General features: G+C 38.3%; 2 protein-coding genes across 6 annotated transcripts in view; one reads left to right on the top strand and one right to left on the bottom strand.

The window, feature by feature from the left end:
* The window catches only part of epn2 (epsin 2), a 71,077-nt gene extending 49,451 nt beyond the window's left edge, over positions 1-21,626 (top strand). For all 4 annotated transcript variants that reach the window (XM_060840538.1, XM_060840537.1, XM_060840536.1 and 1 more), the window contains exons 6-9: positions 2,840-3,004; positions 5,651-5,746; positions 10,611-10,829; positions 15,857-21,626. In XM_060840538.1, coding sequence (XP_060696521.1) covers positions 2,840-3,004; positions 5,651-5,746; positions 10,611-10,829; positions 15,857-16,170 — 794 coding nt within the window. In that variant the 3' untranslated portion in view covers positions 16,171-21,626. The remainder of the gene's footprint in view (positions 1-2,839; positions 3,005-5,650; positions 5,747-10,610; positions 10,830-15,856) is intronic.
* A 1,367-nt stretch (positions 21,627-22,993) lies between these two features.
* b9d1 (B9 protein domain 1) overlaps positions 22,994-25,593 on the bottom strand; it is a 35,171-nt gene continuing 32,571 nt past the window's right edge. For both annotated transcript variants that reach the window (XM_060840539.1, XM_060840540.1), the window contains one exon: positions 22,994-23,971. In XM_060840539.1, coding sequence (XP_060696522.1) covers positions 23,850-23,971 — 122 coding nt within the window. In that variant the 3' untranslated portion in view covers positions 22,994-23,849. The remainder of the gene's footprint in view (positions 23,972-25,593) is intronic.

The raw sequence follows: 25,593 nt of genomic DNA, 5'->3' as shown, positions 1-25,593 counted from the left end.
TTGTGTGGCACTGTAACCATGCCAAATAGGATAGATTTCCATTTGACCTAGCAACTCAACACTGACATCCTGGAGGTGCTACAGATCATTAGAAGCAACCACATTATACTCTAACAACTTCAATCTACAACTTCACGGCCTTCATATCCTCCATTCTCCCATTACTATCAAGCCAGGGGATCAACCCTGGTTCAATGAAGAGTGCAAAGTGTGTGTCAGGACTTGTACCAGACACACTTAAAATGAGGTGACAACCTGGTGAAGCTATGAAACAGGACTAAATGTGTGCCAAGCAGCTTAAGTTGCAAGTGATAGACAAAGCTAAGCGACTCTGTAACCAACAAATCAGACCTAAACTTTGCAGATCTGCCAAACGTTGTCGTGAATGGTGGGGGTCAATAAAACTTCTCATTGAAGGGAAAAAAAATTATCTTTAGCCATGGGCTGAGTGGATGCTTCATCTCTGTCTCTACCATAAGCCCCCAGCATTACAGATTTTCAACTAATTCAGTCCACCCCACACAATACCGACAAATGGTTAGGAGTTTTGGAATCTACAAAGTCTATGACTTTGGCATCATTCTGGCAATAGTACTGAATATGTGTTCCAGAGCTTGCTGTACCCTGGCCAAGTTGTCAGTGAATCAACAATGCTGGCATCGACCTGACAATATAGAAAATTGCCCAGCTATGTCTTGTACACAAAAAGCAAGATAAATTAACTAAATAATTATCATCTCATCATCTCTGGAAGGTGTCATCAATAATCTTATCAAGCAACACTTACTGGGCAATAACATGCTCACTCAAACTGATACTCAGTTTGGGTTCCACCAGGGCCACTCAGCTCCTGACCTCACTGTAGCCTTAATTTAAATGTGGACAGAGGAGGTGAGGGTGCCTGCCTTTGACATGTAGGCCATAGTTGACAGTGTGTATCCTATCAAACCTAGAACTGATGGGATCAGAGGGGAAAACTCTTTGCTGGTTGGAATAATACCTGACACAAGGGAAGATGAACAGCCAGGGAATTCCTAGAGGCATTGCACTCATCCACAGATTCAATCAATAAGCACACCGACCTGGACCCAATATACCGACCACTGCAACGGACAGCTGGAACTGACAACCGGAAGCGGCAGATTCAAACCACTACAAATGACGGAGGAAAGATCACAGAAGCACTTCACAGGAGGCTCCCAAGCACTGAGGATGCCACCTGAACAGGGGACGAAACGTCTGCAACACAAATTCCCAGCTCGGCGAACAGAACTGCAACAACAAGCACCCGAGCTACAAATTTGAACAAGGGAAGATGGTTTTGGCTTTTGGAGATCACTTATCTCAGCTCCAGGACACTTATGCAGTAGTTCCTGAGATAGTGTCCTCAGCTCAACTGTAATCAGCTGCTTCATCAGCTCCGTCCATCATAAAGTCAGAATGAGGAATGTTCGCTAATAAGTGTACAATACTAAACACCATTTGCAACTCTTCAGATATTGAAGTTGTCCATGTCCAAATGCAACAAGACCTGGACAATATCCAGGTTTGGTCTAACAAGTGACAAAGTACTAGGCAGTGACCATCTCCAACCAGAAAGAAACAAACCATTGTCCCATGACATTCAGTAGAATATCATCACCGAATCCCCCTTCCAAATGAAAATCTTTAGCATTACCATTGACCAGAAACCGAACTGGACTCACCATGTACCTATTGTAGTTGCACAAGCAAATTAGAAGCTCAGAATCTTGCAGCAAGTAACCTCCATCCTAACTTCCCAAAGGCTGATTTTCCTACTCCTTGCATGCTGCCTGACCTGCTGTGCATTTCCAGCACCACTCTAATCAAAACTCTGATTTCCAGCATCTGCAGTCCTCACCTATGCCATCATCTATAAAACATGAGTTAAAATTGTGATATAATATTGCTCACTTGCCTGAATGAATGTAGCTCCAACAATACTCAAGAAGCTTGACTCCATCCAGAACAAAGCAGCCTACTTTGTTACCATTACATCTGCTAACATTCATTCCCTCCACCACTGGTGATCATTAGTAGTGTGTACTTACAAGGCGCAATGCGAAAATTCACCATGTTCTCTTAGACAGCACCTTGCAAACCCACTACCAACTAGGATAAGGCCAACAGGTGCATGTTCTCCTCCAAGACGCTCACTATTCTGACTTGGAAATATATCACCATTCGTTCGGCGTCAGCTGGGTCAAAATCCTGGAACTCCTTCCCCAACACCATTATAGATTTGCATTGGATCAGTGGAGGCAGCTCACCACCATCTTCTCAAGGACACCTATGAATGGGCAACTCAGCCAGTAAACCTACATTCCAAGAGTGAATGAATAACAAGAAACTATCAGCCAAATGTCAGAATATTTTCCTTTGTGTGTGATCACAACCTGTATTGTGGGTTATGCTACAGAATGTATGAGCATTTAGTAATTCATCAGTACTAGATATCTTTAACAATGTTTTTTAAAAATAATTATTTAATTGTTACTTTTAGGTTGCGATCAATTTGTTTTCTTCTAATAGCATGACCAGAAACAGACAATATCCATCCTTTGTAGATAACCCAATTTCAAATACCAGTTAAATAAAACAAACAATTGGAGATCTGAAACAAACAAAACAGAAACGTTAACTCTGTTTTCTGTCCACAGATGCTGCCAAATCTGCTGAAACTCTCCTCTTGTTTCTGTTTTTGTTTGTTTTTAATGTACATGGATTCCGTGATCAGTTGATTATTCTGATGAAATTGGCATTAAAAGTATATTTCTTTTTAAAATGTTACTAAGATTTTAGTCTTATTTGCTCCTAGATACCAAGTCAACTGCTACTGTTGATCCTTGGGGTGCTCCAACGTTATCTGCCACACAGGCACTTCCTAAAAATGTTGACCCATGGACTTCAGATACTACCTCTGCTGTTCTGAGGTCTTCAGCTGATCCATGGGGACCAGGTCCTTCAACTGATTCTGTTTTGGGTGAGTGTATTGTAAAGATGAAATTATAATTTTCCAGTTTGTCAGTATCATGCACTCCAAGCAGAGGCATCACACAAGAAGATGCAAGTAGAGACTTTGCGAAATCAAAAATTGCTGGAAAAACTTAGTATCTGTGAACAGAAAGCAGAGTTAACATACTTGTTCTTAAGAAGGATCACTGGACTCAAAAGCTAAATTCTGCTTTCTCTCCACAGGTGCTGCCTAACCTTCTGAGATTTTTCTTGTTTCTGATTTCCAGTATCCACAGTTTTGTGCTTTTTTTTCTAAAGATTTTGCAAGTGGCTTCATACCTTTTGAAAGTATTCTCTGCACCAATGCGTTTTTGAGTATTTGATTAAAACTTGATAATTTCCAAAGAGAGATATTCGTGCTGACTCGGGAGTAGCTATTTGCTACCTATTGGATATGCAGGGAATGCAGATTTATTTCTGCTGTTGTATGCTATTGTATTAGTCTGGGCAAAATTCAAGCTGGTGTCCAGAAATTGAAGGGCAATTGGCAACCCTATTATATAACCCATTCTGCCAAATTGAAAGGATTTCAACTTTTAACAAAATCTGTTTGTGGTGTTCTTTTTGATTTTCAAAGAAATACTAACAAATTGAAAATTTCAGAGGTGGTTGCTGTAAAGGGAAAACAGCTACAGATTTATCTGTAGGTCCAGGACCTAAAAATTAGCCATGCAACAAACTTCATATTTCAATTCAATCCCAGCTGCACATATTGATATACTTTAAGATATCATTAAGCTGTATGAATTTGTCTTTCTTTAAAAAAAATGCAGTAATAGATGCAACTAAATATTTTGCAAATGTACTTTATTTACAGAGACATCTAAGGATGGTATATCATTATTGTTTTCTGCTTTACATTTATTTATCTAACTTCTGTACTCATCCACATAATTTTTAGAATTGTCAATTTAAACTTGCAGGGCTGAAGGTTAAGCTTGAAATTTTACAATGTTAGCAGCTTTATTCAAGCCATCGCAGCAAGACATTTAGTAAAATTTAAGCAGATCAGAGTCTACGTAGTTTTTAAAAGGGAAGCCCTGTTTAATCAATTAGTGCTGTGGATAATAGGAAATTGTACTATACCTAGATTTCAGAAAGCATTTGATCAGTTGCTATGTTAACAGTTGTTGCGGAAAGTAAAGGCTCACAGTGTACTGTATAACACATTGGATAGAAAATTGCCAAGTCACCAGGAAACCAAAATACACACAACTGAGTCTTTTTCGGTCTTATTTCAAATGCATTAAGAATTTGGTATAGAATTTATATAAATTATTTGAATGAATATACCGAAGGAATGGTTGCTAAATTTGCTGATGAGACAAGGATAAGTAGGTAGAAAACTAAAATATGAAAAGGACATAAGGAAGCTATAAAGGGATATAAGTAAGCAAGTTTACAAATATCTAGCAAATGGGGTGTAATATTAAAAAATATAGAATTTGCCATTTGACAGGAAAAATAGAGAGCTTATTCTCTAAATGAGAGATTTCAGAACTCTGAAATTCAGATGGATCTGGGCATCAATGGATGAATTGCAAAAGGTTAATATGGAGGTATAGCAAGTAATAGGAAAGGTAATGGAATGTATTGTTCTTGGTGAGCGAAACAGAACATTAAAAGTAAGTCATTATGCTTCTGTTATACAGGAGACTTGTGAGACCATATCTGGAGTACTGTGTACACTGGCCTCTGTATTTTAAGGAAGGACAAAATGTGTTGGAAGCAGCTCAGAACCTTGTTGATTAGTAAGGGGATCAAAGATTATGGGGAGAAGTAAGGAGAATGGGTTTAAGAAAGAAATGATTGAATGGCAGAGCAGACTTTCTTGGCCAAATGGTCTAATTCTGTTCCTATAACTTATTAGGTTTAGCAGATTGCTAAAGCTGAAACGAGTTGTCTCATGAGGAAAGTTTGGATAAGTCAAAACATGTATTAACTGGAGTTTAGAAGAGTGAGCTGACCTGAATTAAGACTTGTCAGGGTCTTGTATGTTTCAGTGAGATAGATGTGGAAAGGATGTTTCCAATTGTGGGTGAATCTAGAATAAGGGGTTTAAAAATAAGGGGTTGCTCATTTAAAACAGACGAGGCAACATTTTCTCTCTCAAGCTCGTAAGCCTTTAGAACTCTTCCTAAAATTATGATGGAAAAGCAGAAACTTTTAGTGTTTTTAGATAAAGGTGGATAAGCAAGGGGATGGAAGGTTATCAGCTAAGATTCTATTAAATGATAGAGTGGGCTCAAAGGGCCAAATGTCGTCCTGCAGCTGCTAATGTGTGTGAATGTTTCGATGGAAATCACATCCCTCTTCTTGCTTAGCAATTTTATACTTGACAGCAACATATTGCATTGTAATTTTTATCAATACTTTATCTTTTCATTTATTAAAGATAAATTAAAATTTTAAAAAGAAAATCAATTGGTTAGATTTAGGATGTAAAGAGAGGTTGGCATGTTGATTTTGACTATTCTAATTATTGATTTTCAGGAATGATTTGCAAAATTTAATATAGTGTGGGGTCAATGAATCCTCCAATGAATTGCTATTTGTGGTAAATCCTAAATGAATATCTACTATGGTTTCCCTTTTCTGTTGCTTTCCAATGTAGGTAGTGCAACTTTTGACCCATTTAGCACATTAAATGGTGCAGCAAAGGATGACTTTGCTGATTTTGAAGACCTTCGAGCTTCATCAAAAAAAACAGGTAACAAGATATTTATCTTGCTTGTCTCGAGCACAGTTTTCCCTTTTTAAACATGTTAATTTCTTGTTTCAGTGCGAGAGTGAAGTAAGCCTGCTGTGTGTAATTCTAGTAGTTCGTAGAGTGTATAACCCCATATGGTGATTTATATTATTGGACATGAACACAGAAGATATCCCAAGCATACCATTTCCAAAACACTTTCCTCAAAGTAATTTGTTCTTGACATACACTTGTAAAATAAAACTTATTGAGAAACCATTGAACATGAATTTTAATTTCCCAAGTAAATGAAACCTGGACAAACTTGCAGTTTTTGTGAGGTAAAAACAATGACTGCAGTTGCTGGAAACCAGATTCTGGATCAGTGGTGCTGGAAGAGAACAGCAGTTCAGGCAGCATCCAACGAGCAGCGAAATGAAGGGGAAATGAGGAAGCTGTTGAAGTCCCCCTTCCCCCATCTCATCCTAGTTCCAAACTTCCAGCTCAGCACTGTCCCCATGACTTGTCCTACCTGCCTATCATCTTTTCTACTTATCCACTCCACCTTCCTCCCTGACCTATCACCTTCATCTCCTCCCCCACTCACCCATTGTACTCTATGCTACTCTCTCCCCACCCTCACCCTCCCCTAGCTTATCTCTCTGCGCTTCAGGCTCACTGCCTTTATTCCTGATGAAGGGCTTTTGCCTGAAACGTTGATTTCGCTGCTCGTTGGATGCTGCCTGAACTGTTGTGCTCTTCCAGCACCACTGATCCAGAATTGCAGCTTTTGTAGCTGTGTCCATATTGGAAATGGTGAATGTTCACAATGTTAGATGCTGTGCAAGTTGAGTGAGTTATCTGTTCTGAATATGTGGAACCTTTTAAGTAATGTTGGGGCTGCACTCATCCAGGCTCCTTGGGAGTATTCCAACATGCCTTGTACTTCATAAATAGACGTGTTTTAGCAACTTAAAAAATGAGTGGCTTACTGCAGAATTCCTAGGCTTTGATCTGTGGTTGGAGTCACAGTACAATATGGCTGGTTTGGTTCAATTTCTAGTCACAGGGCAACTTCTGCAGTGATATCCTTGGACTGAGATGATTGACCTCCAGCGACTATAAGCATCTTCCTTTGCTGTGATTCCAACCAGTGGAGAGATTACCCTTGATTCCCATCGATTCTGATTTTACTGGGGCCCTTGATGCTGCACTTTTAAGTAGGTTATTAATGAGACAGTGCTGCTTGCTGGTACTGTCAACAATCCCTTCAATCAAGTTGCTGACAATAGGATAGTAATTGGCCATGTTGGATTTGTCTTATGTTTTGCATACAAGATACTCCTGAACAGTTTTCCATATTTGTTGGGTAAACATTAGTTGTGGAGTTATACCAGAATAGCTTGGCTAGAAGTGTGGCTAACTCTGGGGAGCAAAAGTCATCAGTACTATTGCTGGAAGTTGGCTTCCCTTTCCCTTGATTTCTGGTGTCCACTATTCCTTGATGTGAGAGAATCAAATTGACTGACTGACTACTGTCTGATGCTGGCAACCTCATGAGAGGGACAAGATGGATCATCATCTCCTTGGCACTTTTATGGTTGAATGTGTTTGTGATTGCTCAGCTTCAGCTTTTGCATTGAAGTGCTGAGATGTCCCATCACTGAAGATTGAGAATATTGGTGAGTAGTCACCTCTTATTTGTTGATTAATTATCCACTACCATTTATGGCTGGATGAGGAAAGTTTGCAGAATCTAAATCTGATTCATCAGTAGGTGAGAACTCGCAGTTATGTCAGTCACATGCTGCTGTACTCCTGAGTAGCATCTTCACCAAATAAAACCTCTTTTAGGTATGCTTGATGTTGCTTTTGGTTATAGCTGTTGGAGGTGAATCATCTCCGCTTTTGGTATGCCCACCTGCAGTCTTCATTGAATCAGGGTTGTTCCATCAGCTTAATGGTAATGAGGAGTATGAAACATGCTGGGCTGTAAGGATAAAGTTTGTGTTTGAACAAAATACTTTTACAGCTTAATGGCCCACAATGCATCTTAGATAAACAATTTTGAGTTCTTGGATCTGTTTGCAATTTATCCCATCTAGTCCAATAGCAGGATCACACAATACAATGAAGTGTATCCTGAGTATGAAGACAGGCCTTTGTCTCCAGAAGGGTGATGCAGTAATCACTCCTACCAGTACTAGTATAGATAGCTGTATTTGTGACCGGCTGATTGATGAGGATGATGTTGGTGATTTTTTTTCCTCTTTCTTGTTTCCTCACCACCTGCTGCTGAGTCAACATAGCAGTTACATCCTCAAAGACTCGGCCAACTCAGGTCAGCAGTGTAGGGACCAAGAGTCTTGGTGCTATAAAATTGAAGTTACCTCACCCAGAGTACATTTGAGTGGAAAAATACGTACTCACAAAGAAACTGCCTCCTATCTGTATTCCACTACGCTGTCGCTCTGGCGGATCTGTCTTGCTGGTGTGACAGAAAATACCCAGAGATTGTGATGGTCTTGTGTGGGACACCTAAGTTATGATTTAGTGATTACGGCAATGTTTGACTGTCGTTTGATCAGTCTCTGCAACAACTCTCCTAATTCTGGAAGCCCTCCGATGTTATTAAGGAGGGCTTTGCAGAATTAACAGGGCTGGATTTTCTGTCATTTCTGATGTCAGTCAACTCTAGGTGGTCTGTCTGGTTTCAATTTTTTTAACATTATGGTGGTTTGCTGATAACTGAGTGCCTTGCTGATTTGATTTTACAGGAAATTTAAGATCCAAACATAGTGTTGTGCATATGGAGATTTCCTTCCCTAAGGCTTTTCTGGGAGTGCCTTTAAGAAAATATTGATAAAGGTTTGTTAAGCAATTTAGAAAAGTTAGTTCATCATGGTGCAAGTTTAGCTTTTCTTAATTGGAGTAGAATAGGAATGAAGACAACCATTCAGAGGGTGCGTGGGCAAGATGTCGGAATTTTCACGACACGTGTTTGCGGCACTTTGGAGAACACTCCATTTCACTGATTTGGAAGGACTCCAGCAGAAGTAAATTAGATTACAATATTTAAAAGACATTTGGACGGGTACAAGAATAGGAAAGATTTAGAGAGATATGGGCCCAACACAGGCAGATGGAATTAGTTCAGTTTGGGAAACCTGGTTAGCATGGATGAGTTGGACAAAGGGTCTTTTTCTGTACTGTATGACTCTTAAAACTCTATAGGTAATATTACTTGGATCTGAAGCAAGTGCTCATTACATGCCAGACTTTAAACATAATGTAAATAGTTTGATGCAATGTTACATCTATAAGCAATATTTGCTGCTTTTAAAGTTGTATAATATTTCCTTGCATACTTAAAAATGACACATTTGAAGCCTATTGAACATTCCTATGCAATTGTTCTAGAATTAAAAGGTTTTCATATACTCCAATGCTAATTATATTACGACTCACTGGAAATCACTAGTGTCTTCCAAAAGGCTAAAGATTTTTAAAGTGCTTAAAATTCCCCAATTTACCTAACTTTCAGATTCCAATTAGTAGAAAACACGGACCAGATTTCTGTACTATCCAAGACTCTCACTTATAATAAGTAGTTAGACTTAAGTTACAGTTAAACAGTCACCATATAATATTTCTAATTGAAATTCTGATCCCCTATCCCCTTATCAACTCCATTTTGGGCATTCAGAAAGGGAAAACTGGAAAAAATGGCTTACTAGTCTTCTTTCCCAGATTCTCGGGCTGAGATTACTTTGTGTTCTGTATTTGCCAGCTCGTTGCTTCAATTATCTTCCACTGATGTTTCCATTAGTAAGAGACACAAGATGGTTAGTTCACTCATTAAAAAGTCTCTCAACTTTCAGTTAAAAGTCACAGCTTACAGCAACTGTTGCAGCAAAGATAAACTGAATTTTTTTCAGGTTTACAGTAGGTTTTGACTGCAGAGAATGGAGAGACTGCTCCCAAGCTGGGGAAGAATGGAATACTTCTCCTGTCTGTCTTTCTCTCTCTCTTGTTCCAGCTCCAAGTTGTTCAGTTACTAAGAATCAAATCTCTCAATTCTTAGCAGGTAAAAAGATCTCTGTTATTGACTATTACTGATCCATAGACACAGCAGCTTTTTGTTCCCAGCACAGGCTACATCTGTACACCCCGTTGGCTCCAAATCATCTGCAGCTCCAGTTTCAGTTATTGCTTGTTCAGCAGTTGTTAATGGGTGTCAGGCTACTTGCTTTAAAAATTGCAGCTATGCTTTCAAATACTATCTTCTCATTTCAATCCACAATAGTTAAAAACATCAATCAAAAAAACAGTCTTTACAATTATGACAAGCTAAAGGTGTCCAAGTGTTATTATCAATGTTATATCAAATTTTGTACAAGTTGAGGAATTTTTGACTGCTGAAGTTCAGGGAACATTTTTATTCTTAATAACTACTATTAAGAAACAATCTCTCCAATGAAGTTCTGTTTTGGCATTTTGGCAACAATTTTGGCATTTCTCACTATAAAAAGTGTCTACACTGTACAGCTTTCCAACCATAAATGCTGTTTCTGCGTTTAGAAGATCAATGGTCATTATCACTAAGCACAAGTTAAATATAGAAGCTGGCAAAGTATTGTGTAGATTGTGATTAAATGTTTGATTCCGTACTTTGTAGTGCATGTAATATTTGTCAGCCTTATTAATACCTGCAGAAAACTTAGAATTATAGTGAAAATGCAGTGTTATATACAGACCAATGGCAATATATAAAACAAAAATTGAAAAATTACCCTAGCATTTGATGATTCTGCATCCTCTACTATATAATTGACTTGAAGTTTTTTTATAATTTTGAAGTTGATCAATTTTTATTTTATTTCAGGTGAGAGTGACATGTTGGAAGAAAATTCTAAACCCAGTGGATCAGTTAGTCCAGATTTATTTGATTCAGCACTTCCTAGTTCAGCACCATCAAAGCAAACAACAGCTCGAAAAACACCAGAGTCCTTTCTGGGCCCTAATGCAGCTTTGGTGAATCTGGATTCCCTGGTATCCAAGCCTGTGCAACCTTCCAGTATATCAAATCCTTTCCTGGCTTCAGGTATGCATTTCAGAAATGTTTTTGCAAATTGAACTGGGCTACTGATTCTGGAATAGTGGTGATGCTCTTCAGCTTACAATTTTTAAGATTTTGCCAAACTAGTTTTGAGGTTTTGATCCAGAGCTTGTTTTCTTTTATTTCTGAGAGGTTTGAGAAGATCTTAGGATTTCGTTTTTGTTCTTGTAGAGTTCATACCAGCATTCAACAATATTTCAGTATGGTGGCTTCCAATAGTGTTGTTACACAAATTGAGAAATATTGGTCTTTTTCCATCATATCTGAGACACATTTTGGTATGTTTATCCAACAACAGCTCTGGTTCCTTCCAAATCAAGAAATCATAAATTCTCTACCCATAGCATATCTGTAGACACTGAGGAGAGTGTAAGGGAAATAACTTTTTTGAGGCTTGTGTTGCTCTAAAGGGGATGGTGGGTGCTGAGAGCCATTTTGGCTGGTCTGGAGAGCCTTCTGCTGTAGTGGCTTTTTGTCAGAACCAGGGGTTCTCCTGGCTGTATCTGGTTGAGGGTGTCAGACGGGTAGGACGTTTGGTGGGGGGGTTTCGACAAGGTTATAAGAGGGGATGATGAGGCTGCAAGAGTTGTGAGGGGCAAGAGGGAGGCTGCAAAGAAGAAAAAACAGCATTAAACAAACCAATGAATGAAGCCAACTACCTGGGAAAACCTAAAATTGCTGAGGCAATGAATTCCTGACAAAAAAAATTGCAAAGGCTAGTTTTAAGCTCAAGAACTACAGTACTTAGAAAATGTAGTGGGCCCTACAATGATGAATGCTGTCAATTGTTGAATTTAAATTTGAGATTAAAATCCAGGATACAGTAAGCAGGTTTGTTAATGCCTTATTGAAATATTCCAATTTGTGCATGCGCACTGAAAATGCATTAGCTGTAACCTCACCAGCTCGCAAAAGATGTTTAGGGTGATCGCTTTTTGGGCATAGAAGTGTCAAAAATATTAACTTGTGCCTGTTGACTTGTTCCAATTTAAATATTGTGGTGTCTAGGAAGTTGATGTTTTCCACATGTGTTGTGGCTTCAATTAATTGGAGCACTAATAAGGATATTCTTGAATTTCTCTAATTCTGCTGCTTTGAGAGTTTAAAATTTCACATGTCAGCACAAAGCTGGAATAATATGGAGGTAGGATTGTTTGCTTTCTTATGGGATGTTTGTGCTTTTTAAATTGTATGAAAGCTGTTTGCCTAGCATATATTTTAGATCGCCAGAGGCTACTTACCCATTTATACTTAGAACATAGAACAATACAGTGCAGAACAGGCCCTTCGGCCCTCAATGTTGTGCCAACCTGTGAATTAATGTAAGCCCATCACTCTACACTATCCCAACGTCATCCTATGTTTATCTAAGGACTGTTTAAATGCCCCTATGTGGTTGAGTTAACTACGATGGTAGGCAGGACATTCCACACCCTTACCACTCTGAGTAAAGAACCTGCCTCTGACATCTGTCTTAAATCGATCACCCCTCAATTTGCAGCTATGCCCCCTCATGCAAGCTGATATTATCATCCTAGGAAAAAGACTATCATTGTCCACCCTGTCTAATCTTCTGATAATCTTGTATGTCTCTATTAAATCCCCTCTTAGCCGCCGCCTTTCCAATGAGAACTGACACAAGTCACTCAGCCTTTCCTCATAAGACCCTCACTCCAGACCAGGAACATCCTGATAAATCTCCTCTGCACCTTTTCCAATGCTTTCACCTACTTCAAGTATTGGAGCGACCAGAACTGTACACAATATTTCAAGCGAGGCCGCACTAGCGTTTTGTACAGCTGCAGCATGACATCACAGCTCTGGATTCCAATCCCTCTACCAGTAAAACCTAACAAACTGTATGTCGTCTTTACAGCACTGTCAACCTGGGTGGCAACTTTCAGGGATCTACGTACATGGACACAAAGATTCTGCTGCACATCACACTACCAAGAATCTTTCCATTGACACAGTATTCTGCCTTCCTGTTATTCTTCCCAAAGTGGATCACCTATCATTTATCTGAATTGAACTCCATTTGCCGCCTTTCAGCCCAGTTCTGCAGTTTATCCAATCCTCCCTGTAGCCTGCAATATTCTTCCACACTGTCCACCACTCCGACTTTAGTATCATCTGCAAATTTATACATCCACCTCTGCCTGCATCCAAGTCGTTTCTGAAAATGACAAACAGCAATGGTCCCAAAACAGATCCTTGTGGCACACCACTAGTAACTGGACTCCAGGCTGAATATTTTCCATCAACCACTACTCATTGTCTTCTTACAGAAAGCCAGTTTCTAATTCAAACTGCTAAATCACCTTCAATCCCATGCCTCCGCATTTTATCCAATAGCCTATCATGTGGAACCTTATCAAAGGCTTTTACTGAAGTCCATGTACACTATGTCAACTGCCTTACCCTCATCGACATGCTTGGTTACCTTCTCAAAAAACTCAGGTTCGTGAGACACGACCTGCCCTCGACGGATCCATGTTGACTATTTCCAATCAAATTGTTGCTTGCTAGACTATTATAAATCCTATCTCATAGTCCTTTCCAAAACTTTTGCTACAACAGATGTAAGGCTCACTGGTCTATAATTACCTGGATCATCTCTATCTCCCTTCTTGAACAGGGGCACAACATTTGCAATCTTCTAGTTGTCTGGTACTGAACCTGTAGACAATGATGACTCAAAAGATCAAAGCCAAAGGATCGGCCATCTTCTCCCTAGCTTCCCAGAGAACTCTCGGAAAAATCCCATCAGACACAAGGGACTTATCTACTTTCACACCTTCTAGAATTGAAACACCTGCTCCTTACTTAGCTCAATCCTGTCAAGTCTAATAGAATCTCAGTCTTCTCCTTTATAATATTCTCTTTTTTCTGAGTGAAAACAGATGAGAAATATTCGCTTATCACCTCTCCAATCTCCACAGGGTCCACACACAACTTCCCACTTCTGTCTTTTGACAGGCCTATTCCTACCTTAGTCATCCTTTTATTGCTCACATATCTATATAAAACTTTAGGCTTCTCCTTTATTCTACCTGCTAAAGTCTTGCTCTTCTTAACTCTCTTAAATCCTTCCTGGCTACTCTAACTCTCCATCGCCTCATTTGAACCATCTTGACTCAAATCTTTAACTTGCACTCAATGTTATGGTAAAAAGTGAGGTCTGCAGATGCTGGAGATCAGAGCTGAAAATGTGTTGCTGGTTAAAGCACAGCAGGTCAGGCAGCATCCAAGGAACAGGAAATTCGACGTTTCGGGCCAGAGCCCTTCTTCAGGAATGAGGAGAGGGTGCCAGGCAGGCGAAGATAAAAGGTAGGGAGGAGGGACTTGGGGGAGGGGCGATGGAGATGTGATAGGTGGAAGGAGGTCAAGGTGAGGGTGATAGGCTGGAGTGGGGTGGGGCGGAGAGGTCAGGAAGAAGATTGCAGGTTAGGAGGGCAGTGCTGAGTTCAAGGGAATCGACTGAGACAAGGTGGGGGGAGGGGAAATGAGGAAACTGGAGAAATCTGAGTTCATCCCTTGTGGTTGGAGGGTTCCCAGGCGGAAGATGAGGCGCTCCTCCTCCAGCTGTCGTGTTGTTATGTTCTGGCGATGGAGGAGTCCAAGGACCTGCATGTCTTCGGTGGAGTGGGAGGGAGAGTTAAAGTGTTGAGCCACGGGGTGGTTGGGTTGGTTGGTCCGGGTGTCCCAGAGGTGTTCCCTGAAGCGTTCCGCATGTAGGCGGCCCGAGTCCCCAATATATTGGGGAGACGGGCTGCCTACTTGCGGAACGCTTCAGGGAACACCTCTGGGACACCCGGACCAACCAACCCAACCACCCCGTGGCTCAACACTTTAACTCTCCCTCCCACTCCACCGAAGACATGCAGGTCCTTGGACTCCTCCATCGCCAGAACATAACAACACGACGGCTGGAGGAGGAGCGCCTCATCTTCCGCCTGGGAACCCTCCAACCACAAGGGATGAACTCAGATTTCTCCAGTTTCCTCATTTCCCCTCCCCCCACCTTGTCTCAGTCGATTCCCTTGAACTCAGCACTGCCCTCCTAACCTGCAATCTTCTTCCTGACCTCTCCGCCCCACCCCACTCCAGCCTATCACCCTCACCTTGACCTCCTTCCACCTATCACATCTCCATCGCCCCTCCCCCAAGTCCCTCCTCCCTACCTTTTATCTTCGCCTGCCTGGCACCCTCTCCTCATTCCTGATGAAGGGCTCTGGCCCGAAACGTCGAATTTCCTGTTCCTTGGATGCTGCCTGACCTGCTGTGCTTTAACCAGCAACACATTTTCAGCTCAATGTTATGGTGCCTGACAATCCTGAATGTACTCTAAATCTGGGTATTAACATGATTCAGGTTTTTTTTTCATTCAAGACAAATTGAAGTAAAGGATATTTGCATTGATTGCTGTTTTATTCTGAAATGGATTTGGGCTTCCATAACAAACAGTGTTATTTCCACCAATTTCTCCCTACTCCATAATTGACCATTTTCTCAGGCTGAACCAGACTGTAGATATTACTGGATCCCAGTAAACTTTTAACTTTAAATGTATAAATTGCCTACTTCCAGTTTTCTAACAATTATGTTTGCACTTTCCTGTCTTCTGCTTTGTGTTTCCAGGCATGGAAAATAATCCAAAGTATGTGGATGAGAATTGAAATTCGTAAACTTGCAATGTTCAATACAAATGCAAAAGTGCATTACCAATGTAAATGAAATTCTGATTTGAGTGACTATAACCCAAATGGGTTTCTTGTACTTCTAATCTGCAGTATATTTAAAAATCAGAAATGGTTAAATTCTTCAAGAAAAGATAGGTTATTTAGCAATTCTGTTTATTAATGTAAAGCCAAATAAAAGCGAGACCATTTTGTTAGTATAAAGATAGAAAATGATTGGAAATTCTTGCAAAGATTGTAAGTTAATATTATTTTTGTTTGGATGTCTTAAAATCTAAATTCATTTTATTGATATTCATTTTCTTTTTCTAGCGCCAGTCCAGGTCGCTCAGATTAATCCCTTTCAAATTAATCAGCCACAGCCTCCTACACTGAACCAAATGCGAGCAAGTCCTTTGATGGCCTCAGGACAGACTACGTTTGGCAGCTTACCCGCAGTCAGTATGGAGCCGATGCCACACACCTCGATGTCAGCACCAGTGGCAATGGGAATGGTTCCAGTACCTGTTATTGGTCGAACGGGTACAGGGATGAACATTGCTGGAACAATGCCCCAGCCACTTATATCAACAGGCATCCCTCCACCTACATCCCAGACCTCTACGACTAATCCTTTCCTATTATAAAATACCAGAGGAAATATCTTCATTACAGAGAAAAACCTTAGATAGGAGTGTGGCTAGCTAAGTTAAATGTATTTTAGACTGCAATATGGCTGTGGTGAGGAAACCTTCACAGTAAGTTTGGGTTTTGCTGTGTTGATTTTCATGAAGTGTATATCTACAGTGGTTACTTTACACTATTTTCTAAAGAAGCTATTTGCTGCCAATGGAGGTATCATATGGTGACTGAACATGTAGTTGAACGTTAGTATTGTGGATTTAATATTCACATCTAATGAATCCTCCAATCCTTAAGTGCATATTATAGTTTGTCCAAAGGTAACATAGTGTTTTGTGTGGTATAATCACTGTTTTGCATATTTCACAAGTCACCTGACTATTGACCTGTTTCAAAGAATGTTCGACAGGCCACAATGACTGTTTTCAGGAGTTAGAAATTTGCTTCCTAATCATAAAAGCAAATATGGAATTAACCAAAATCAGAATATCAACAAGCCTACAAAATCCTGATTTCCTAGCTGATGGATTGAAAATAATTTTACACACCTGTTCATAGCAGTAAGGCGTTTTTAATCATGCTATATTCTGAATAGGCTGTCACAAAATTGCTTTAGAATTTGGACTCTTGCATGCATCTTTTAATTGCTATTTGAAGTAATATTCTTGGCAGTAGATTCTATTTAAGCAGAAGGTATCAGTTATTGTTCAGTATTAATAGTACTGATAGGATTGAAATTCCTTGTAAAATTGTGATTATTAAATATCATTGCAAATGATGAACAAACCATTTACACAGTAACTTGGTGGAGATTGTTTTTAAGTGGAAGAAAGCTGCATGCATTAGTCTTTTTCTGTTATTGAAATCTAAGATTTGCTAATGATGACAATGGCTATTCTCTAGAATATTTAAAAACACTTGTCTACATGAAAGGTTGTAGTATTCACCATTGTTAATGAAACTGAGTAGAGATTAGTAAAATAGAATTTAAAAAAGAAAATGTACATCTGTGTAATTTTGAAATCTAGGTGCTTATTTTGTTTTATTTCTTTTAGATTTTACTAAGTAAAGCAACCATTAAGCTAATTCAGACTCAACATTGGTATATGCAGTTAATCCTGTATATTTTGCACAGCTTTTTTTAAATAGATGAGTCTTCATGTAAGGGTTAAATAGCCACATTTTAGAGTCTGTAATTTGCAACCATGTTGTAGTTTACAAGTTTTATGCTATTTTTAATCTTTGTGTAGGGATTTTGGTAAGATTTTGCAATCGTGTTTTTTATCTGCTTTAAAACATTGTGTTGACAGGTGCCATGAAATGTGCGGTCCAAATTGTATCTTTGCTTCATTGTTGAGTTAAGATTAAGCTCTACATTTTAAAAAGAGAAAAAGGAATCCAGTCATGAGAGTTTATTTGTTGTTTTAAATGTGTCATGTTGGTTCAACACAAAGGACATAGCAGTTTATAAAGTTTCATAATGAAATTTGAAAATAAGTTTTTTTTAATATATGGATGACCAGATGTGTATGTAAGAATAAATTGCTATGCAGAGAAGATTAAATAGCCCTAGATTGGTATTTTAGTAACTAAAAGGGGCTGACTACAGTGATCAATCCATGCACTGCTTTTAATGAATAAGGATTTTTCTCTTACAAAGACAAGTGGGTTAGGACAACCGAGAGTTTTTCAGAGTTTGAGTTTTTTTTGAGGGGTGGGCTAAGTAATGAGTTTTGTAGACTTGACCAACAACACATTAGTATTGTTTTAAAGGGAAAACGAAAAGCTTGGATTTAGTTTACTCATTCAAATTAGTTTACTTCCATAAGAAAAAAAAAATAGCCTTCATCTTTATAGCATTTATTAAGTAATAAAAATATGTCTTGGAGTGGTTTACAGGGTAGTGGATAATGAGCAGTCTGGAATTATAATGGTGAGGATCAACACTTGTTCAATGTATTTCCACTTCACATTTCTTCCAGTAACACTTGACATGCACGTAGAAGATTTCACACCCCATTGGATAGCTATCGAAATAATCTGTTGCTTTTTTTTTTCTCGCTTGCTCAGATCTATATTCAGAAGTAATTTTTTTTGTTACCTGTCATCCAGATTGAAATGAAATGCAGAGATCCGACTGATTTTGTTTTGCTTAGATAGAGGCAACAGGCTGTGAAGAAGAAACTACTCACAGTAACTATTTTAAAGTATGGAATAAAAAGCAAAAATGCTGAAGAAACTCATAACTGGCAGCATCTGTTAAGAGGGAAACTGTTAATGTTTTGAGTCCAATATGAATACTACAGAATTAGCCATGTTGGACTCGAAACACCAATTCTGTTTCTCTTTCAATAGTACTCCCAGACCTGCTAAGCCTCTCTAGCATTTGGTCTTTTTATTTCAGGTTTCAGCAATTGCATTATTTGCTTTTATTTAAAATATGGTTGTGGAATGATTGTTCATGTCAAACTAATTTCTTTAGTTTTAGCATATGCAGGCTACAGTGTGCACCTTATATTTCTAATGTCCTTACTGTCAATACAAGTAGAGAAATTATATAACTTTAAATTTTCCAGTTTTCTAAATACAAATATTGCTTCTCAAGTTACTTTCACACGTATGCATTTTTTAATCAAAGTGGTGATCTGCATACCAAACAAATGCCATGTACATATTTCATGCAAAGTAAATTCATTTGGATTGTGACCCTGTTCAATCTGCCATATGTTTATATTATATGAGTCAAGATATTTTGAATTTGTGTTCTTCAAGTTCTAGCAAGTATGAAAGAGTATGCATGTTAAGAGTGCATCTGCGACTTGTATAGTCTTGCATTTAGTCACTAAAATTTATACAAAGCTTCTGGTAAGATTTGTATCAACAACTGTTTTCATTATGTACTGTAAAAACTTACTGTCATTCTATTACATAACTGCATCAGTGTAAATGTAGTCTGTCATCTGCAACTTGTATAATTTCATATGTACTGTAGTTATGTATTTTACTACCGGGAGCTGTACAGTAGGTATTTGGTCAATAGCATAGTTAATACTTTCTAAATGCGCATCCTGACTATTCAATATCCTTACCACATTATGAATTAAGTAAGCCATAGAACTGGAAAATCAAAGAGAGGCCTCACACAGTTGAAACCTACATGAATCGCCCTTACTGAATTGAAGGCTAACACTGTACATCCACATGTTTGTCTTTCTTTTTTCACATGTTCTAATTTATTTTTCAGTCATTTTCAGTTGCTACTTCAGCTTTGACTGTTTTCTGTAGTAACTCACTTATTTGTAATGGATCAAGCCAAACCCATTTTCATGCATTCCTCCAAAGCATGAAGTTAGAGATCTCTTTGAGTGATTGTTCTTGCCCAGTTTCTCACCAGGTTTTAGGAGATCCTGGAAAGTAGTTCCAAGGCTAAAAGTTCCTCCAAAATGCAATATTTTACATTTGCTGACCATGGCAATTTTCATGGGTGGTATGGACCCATTTAGGAATAAACTCTTTGTTAGTCAAAGTGCAAAACATAATATTTCTGTGATTAGATATTCTTGACCCATAATAGAGTTAGAGGTAAGCAGAAAAGTAGAGCTGAGGATATAATCGGATCAGCCATGACCTTATAAATGGTGAAACATGCTTTAGAAGCCAAATGATCTATGACTACTTTGCTCTTTTAACATCCAAGGTCATCCTTGTGTATTTGTTTATAGCTGTGTATCCACATTTTGCTAATTTACATATTTACACCAAATACGTGATTATATTGGAGAAAACCTAGGTAAGTGTGAACAATGTGGTCGACTACTTTAGTGAATCTGAAAAGGCTCCTACAAAATACTTTGCATGGAGATGTTTATAGGAGCTAGGTTCCAGAAAACGACTTAATTGCCCCAGCAGAAGGCAGAAAGGAAATGATTTGTGCTCACATTGAGCAACAAAGTCACACAAAAACTACCTCAGCCATCAGTACGTTTTCATTGTTTGCACTCCTTCACAAATAAAAATCATTTGTAATAGTTCCTGTTGAGGTTTTTTGGTGTTGGATACAATATGTGCTAATTTTAATTACTTTAATTCCATTCTCTGTATTCTTATTAAGAAACCTTCACACCAACTTGCAGAGCTTTTTAATTGAGATCAAGAAGTATGTTTTACTAAAAAATGATATGAAAGTCACATATTCAGAAAAGTTACACTGTTGATTTGCATTAATTATAATGCAGAAATTTCACAAAACAAAGAATAAAAACACTTTCTAGAATATATGGAAATATACCTTTTTAACTTTTATGAGCATGTGATGTGCATTTTCACCACGTCCTCTCTCTCTCCGGTCTCAAGTTATGTATCATGCATCATCCAGAAAGTATGTAAGCATTCTGCCTCTGAGTTCATCATCCTAATATAAAAAAGTGCTTGTGGGTGACCTACTCCACATTGCTGAATGAAGACATAGCTGAAAACAGTAAGTTAGTTGCAGACCTGGTGGCAAACTAGTGTCTCTGCCTTGGAATACTTTTGTACATTGAAATCCTAAACAGCTGAAATGCTTCAAATGCAAGTATATCAGATCTTTTTTGAATGAATATATTGAATAACATGGCAAATGTTATTTTTTTATACATAATTGAAAACGTTGGGTTTCCTTCAAAACATAGCACTCCACATGTATAGTCCTCTGCACGATAGCAGGATTCATCTCCATGCCTTGGTTTCAAAGAGTTCCATACTGAAAATAAAATTCCGCTTTATTCAGCACGAGTTAGTAATCCATTTAATCTGGCTGATGAATTTTTCGGCCTTCCTGTTACTGTACACTCCAAGCAAGTGAATTCATGCTATTTGTGCTATTGTTAATACTTTAGTATGTGTTTGCTGTAATACAGGTTGGATTCATTGTTAATTCTAATTATTAACTGTGAGCTGATGCATTCTTCAAGTACCACCAAACCATTATCTTGAAATTTACACTTTTTTTTTAAAATGGAGAATTTTGTTTGGTAGGAATTAGAGGGAATACACACTTGTATAGTACTAAGGCAAGCAAATCATTGAGGCTTTCATTGAAGTGTTTAGTGGAGGGACTGAAACGTTTTAATTTTCCAGTTATTTGGCTTACTTTAAGGCAATGGATAACTACTTTTAAAGAATGAGGACTACTGCACATGGTGAGTAACCTACCTTTCTCGTGTATTATGTTCTGTATATCTACCAAACTCATTCATGATGCTGGAAGCAGGCTGCTTTTTATGGTATTGTGCTCAACTGTCATTACTGTATAATATAATTTATCATTTGTACTATTGTAACATATGTTCTGTATTTTATTTTCTATGTAATGGTTTTGTAGCAATTCACACAAAATCTTATTGTTTATGCCATTTGAACAGCAGAAAAGATCCAGGGGCCTGTTGCTTAAATGATGAAATTAAATTGTTGGTATCTGTTACTATGGTTTGCATATGTCATTTATTTTCCATAAGAAATGTATATTTTATATTGCTAAAGGTTACTAATTTTATGCAAATTCCACATTTGTTATACCTTCATTATGTAATGCCACATTATATACATAAAACTGCAGTATTGACAATTGAACATTAATTGCAAGTGTTAGACAGTGGCGTTAACAGATGTTATGCTTGGGGAAATGAAATACAATAGTGATTGCACTCCAAAGGAAATAATTTATTATGATTTGATGTGAGACATCCTCAATGTGGTGAGTTGCTGACAAAATTTAAAGACTACACTATGTAAATCCTGGCCAATGAAAGATTTTTAAAAAATATTTCAGCCTGTACTGTCATAATACCAAAGTGACCTGCCATGGTAATTTCATAAACCACTCAAAAAATTGATAGGATAGTCATATTTTCTGAAACAGTCTGTGTTTACTTGAAGTGATTTCTTTAGTTAAAGGCTCTTCATGTGATCTTTAAATACATTTACTCCACCTTCAGGAACACATATTCCTGAAACTCCTGCATTCAGCAGCCTTGTAGGATGCTTCCTGACAGACACGTTTTTAAAACCTTCTGTTTTTTGACCTTTTCTCTTACTAACTTCTAAACCACTTTGGACTTTTGCCTGAAACTTTGAGACAGCTCACTAGCAGTACCACTTATACAGATCTTTTCTTTCTAATTGGCCTGCTCTTTTTTTGGGGGGGGGGGGGGTGATGAAGTCATAGGATACCTTATTGATCAGCCATTTATTTGCCTATTAACAGATCTCGAGACAGCAAAGAGCGTTAAACATTAAAAATAAAACAAACTGACATTCCGTTCTTAACACGCAACATTTTTAGATAATGTCATGAACCTTCACAATATGAATCATCGGTCATTGGGCTTTACTGGGCATTACACCTGGACTGAAATTTGTATACACAATACTGATTTCTGTGAAAGAGAAAACCTTTCTGGTTCGGTGGGAAAATTTGGTTACCAAAGTTATTCACTACACCTTCTTAATCACCATCATACATTGAGTGCAACCCTTGTACTTCCCTTTGGGCTCATTGTACCATGAACCATTTATAAAGATCTTGGTGTACTCTACTCTGGAATAATTCAATTGACTCCTAATATTGATGATACTTGGCAGTTTTGCTATCTCACTCAACATGAGTACTTTTCACAGAAGGCAAAAGGTTTTCTCCATGTTCTGAAATTTTTAAAAAAATTGTCAGTCTCGCTCAAAGCCTCATTTTCTTTTCCCTTAGTCTTAACTGCTGTTGCCATTACTGACAGATGTGTGAATCTGAGAATAGTTCTAATAATGGCTAAAATGGTAAAATCATTAGAAAGTAACTCAAATTCTGTGGTTGTATTTATTTCCAAAAAGAGCTTAACTTATACACCATGCAACACTATATAATTATTGATAACATTTTTAATGCTCAATCAAGTGCATTTTTTAAATACCAGAAACAAAAATCAAGAAACAAAGTTTGATTGGTGAGTGTTGTTGGACATTTGTGCTTCAAGTCATTGGAGTCCTTTTTGTCACTTTAAAATGTTGATATGAAATGGGATGTTTCATCACCTCCTGGTTGGTATGGCATCCACAAGAATGCTACTATTGAGCCAAAGCTAAAGTCAGAAAAGATTGAGGGATTGTGATGAAATCTTTATGGCATGGAGAAGATTTTTCTAATGTGTTCATAATGAGGTCAACATTTGCAGATAACAACATGCAGAATGGAAATGGTCAGTGGACAATCTTATTTTTTCTTGTTCTCTCCAAATCAGTAAAGAATGAAATACAACATGACTGCAGTTGGACAGAACAATTGAATGATTATAGACTGTACCCACATCCTATGAAGGACATCAAGTGCTAGTAGGCTTGGGAATAGGCAGAGTACTCTGATCTTCAGAAAAGTTGTTGTGAATATACTCACTATTCAGATGATCACTATTTTGGAAGATCACAGATAAAGTATTATAACTCGATCCACATGGGATCTGTTACTGGCCTTGGACCATACTAATTAACTAATGCTTTCCTGATCAGAGAATGTGTGTAGCAGCTAATACTATTAATCCTGATATTTTGCAAATAGTGGACTATAGACAGTAACATATTTAGAAAATGCATAAGACTTCAATAGTTTAAAAACATTTCAGAATAATGACAATTAATTTAAATTTGTTTCCTGACACATTTAGAATCCTGTATTGTCAGATGTTTGATTAGTAGGGATTGAATCATATCCAAGCTTCTTCAAGTCCTTGGTGACGATGTTGAAAGAGATGGTTACGTAGCCTTGTGACAATACCCTTGTAACTAAATATGCAAAAGAAGACAATGAATATTCCATTTGCTTCCATTAACAATTGCTGTAAAAGGTGAAAACATTACATAGAAGGAATAATTTTATCTAAAGAAGTACTCGTTATAAAAAAGAACAAGTGTTTTACTTGCAGAGGAATACCCACTTCCTACCATGTTTAATTTCTACAAGGAAAGAAGGGAATTAGTGGAGATGAGATGGACAGAGTGAATTAGCAATGACCTATTGGTATTATTGCTAGACTGTTGATGCAGACACCCAGTTAATGTTTTGGGGTTTGAATAATTCAATAAAATCTGGAATTAAGAGTCTAATGATAACTATGAAACTGTTGCCAGAAAAGCCAATCTGCTTCATTGCTGTGGGTCTGGAATCACAAGCAGGCCAGACCATGTACGGACAGCAATATGATTAATTCTCAAATGCTCTCAGGGCAATTATGGGTGGGCAATAAATGCAATACCCATACCCAGTCAATGAATTAATATATAAAAATGCAGAAGAAAATGCTCTGAATGTTTTAACAACAGTTCTGATATGTCTTCCTTGGAGTCACTATCAGTTAACTAATGCCTTAAATACTTGAAGAAATTGATCTAGTCCCATTTGCCAGCATTTGACCCATATCACCTTCTAAACCCTTCTTATTCATGTACCCATCCAGGTGAGTTTTGAATGTTGTACACACCTCCACTGGCAGCTTATGCCATACACACACTACATCACCTCAGAAAACTCCAGTTAGAGAGACATGATTTCCCATGCACAAAATCTTGTTGACTATCCCTAACCAGTCCTTGCCTTTCCAAATGCATGTAAATCGTGTCCCTCAGGCTCACCAGTTTATAGCTCTCTTTTCTTTTCCTTATCATCTTTCTTAAATAATGGCAACACCTGTCTTTCTGGCACCTCATCCATGGCTATCGATGATACATAGTGTGAAGACGTTGCCCCTCAGGTCCCTTTTAAATCTTTTCCTCTCTCCGTTTACTCCAGTTCTGGACTCCCCTACCCTGGTAAAAAAAAGACCTTTCCTTTCCTTGTATCTATGCCCCTCATGATTTTCTAAACCTCTAAGATCTCCCTATAACTCCCACTCCTGACAACATCCTTTTAAATCTTTTCTGAACACTTTGAAGTTTAACAGCATTGTTCCAAAAGCAGGGTGACCAGCAATGTATGCAGTTTTCTAAAAGTAGCCTCACTGATGTCCTCTACAGCCACAACATGGCATTCCAACTCAATGCACCAATAACTAATAAAGACAAATAATAGCAAATGCTACCTGCACCCAGGTCTTTGTCTGGCCACATCCTCCAGGAACTTACCATTAAGTGTGAGTTCTGTGCTGGTTTGTCTTACCAAATGTAACACCACACTTGAGCTGAAAATGTGTTGCTGGTCAAAGCACAGCAGGTTAGGCAGCATCCAAGGAACAGGAAATTCGACGTTTCGGGCCAGAGCCCTTCTTCCTGAAGAAAGGCTCTGGCCCGAAACGTCGAATTTCCTGTTCCTTGGATGCTGCCTAACCTGCTGTGCTTTAACCAGCAACACATTTTCAGCTCTGATCTCCAGCATCTGCAGACCTCACTTTTTTACACGTAACACCATAATC

Source organism: Hemiscyllium ocellatum, chromosome 20 (assembly GCF_020745735.1).
Source record: "Hemiscyllium ocellatum isolate sHemOce1 chromosome 20, sHemOce1.pat.X.cur, whole genome shotgun sequence".
NCBI lineage: Eukaryota > Metazoa > Chordata > Chondrichthyes > Orectolobiformes > Hemiscylliidae > Hemiscyllium > Hemiscyllium ocellatum.
Note: the sequence above shows the minus strand (reverse complement) of the source record. Positions and strands in the feature narration are given on the sequence as shown.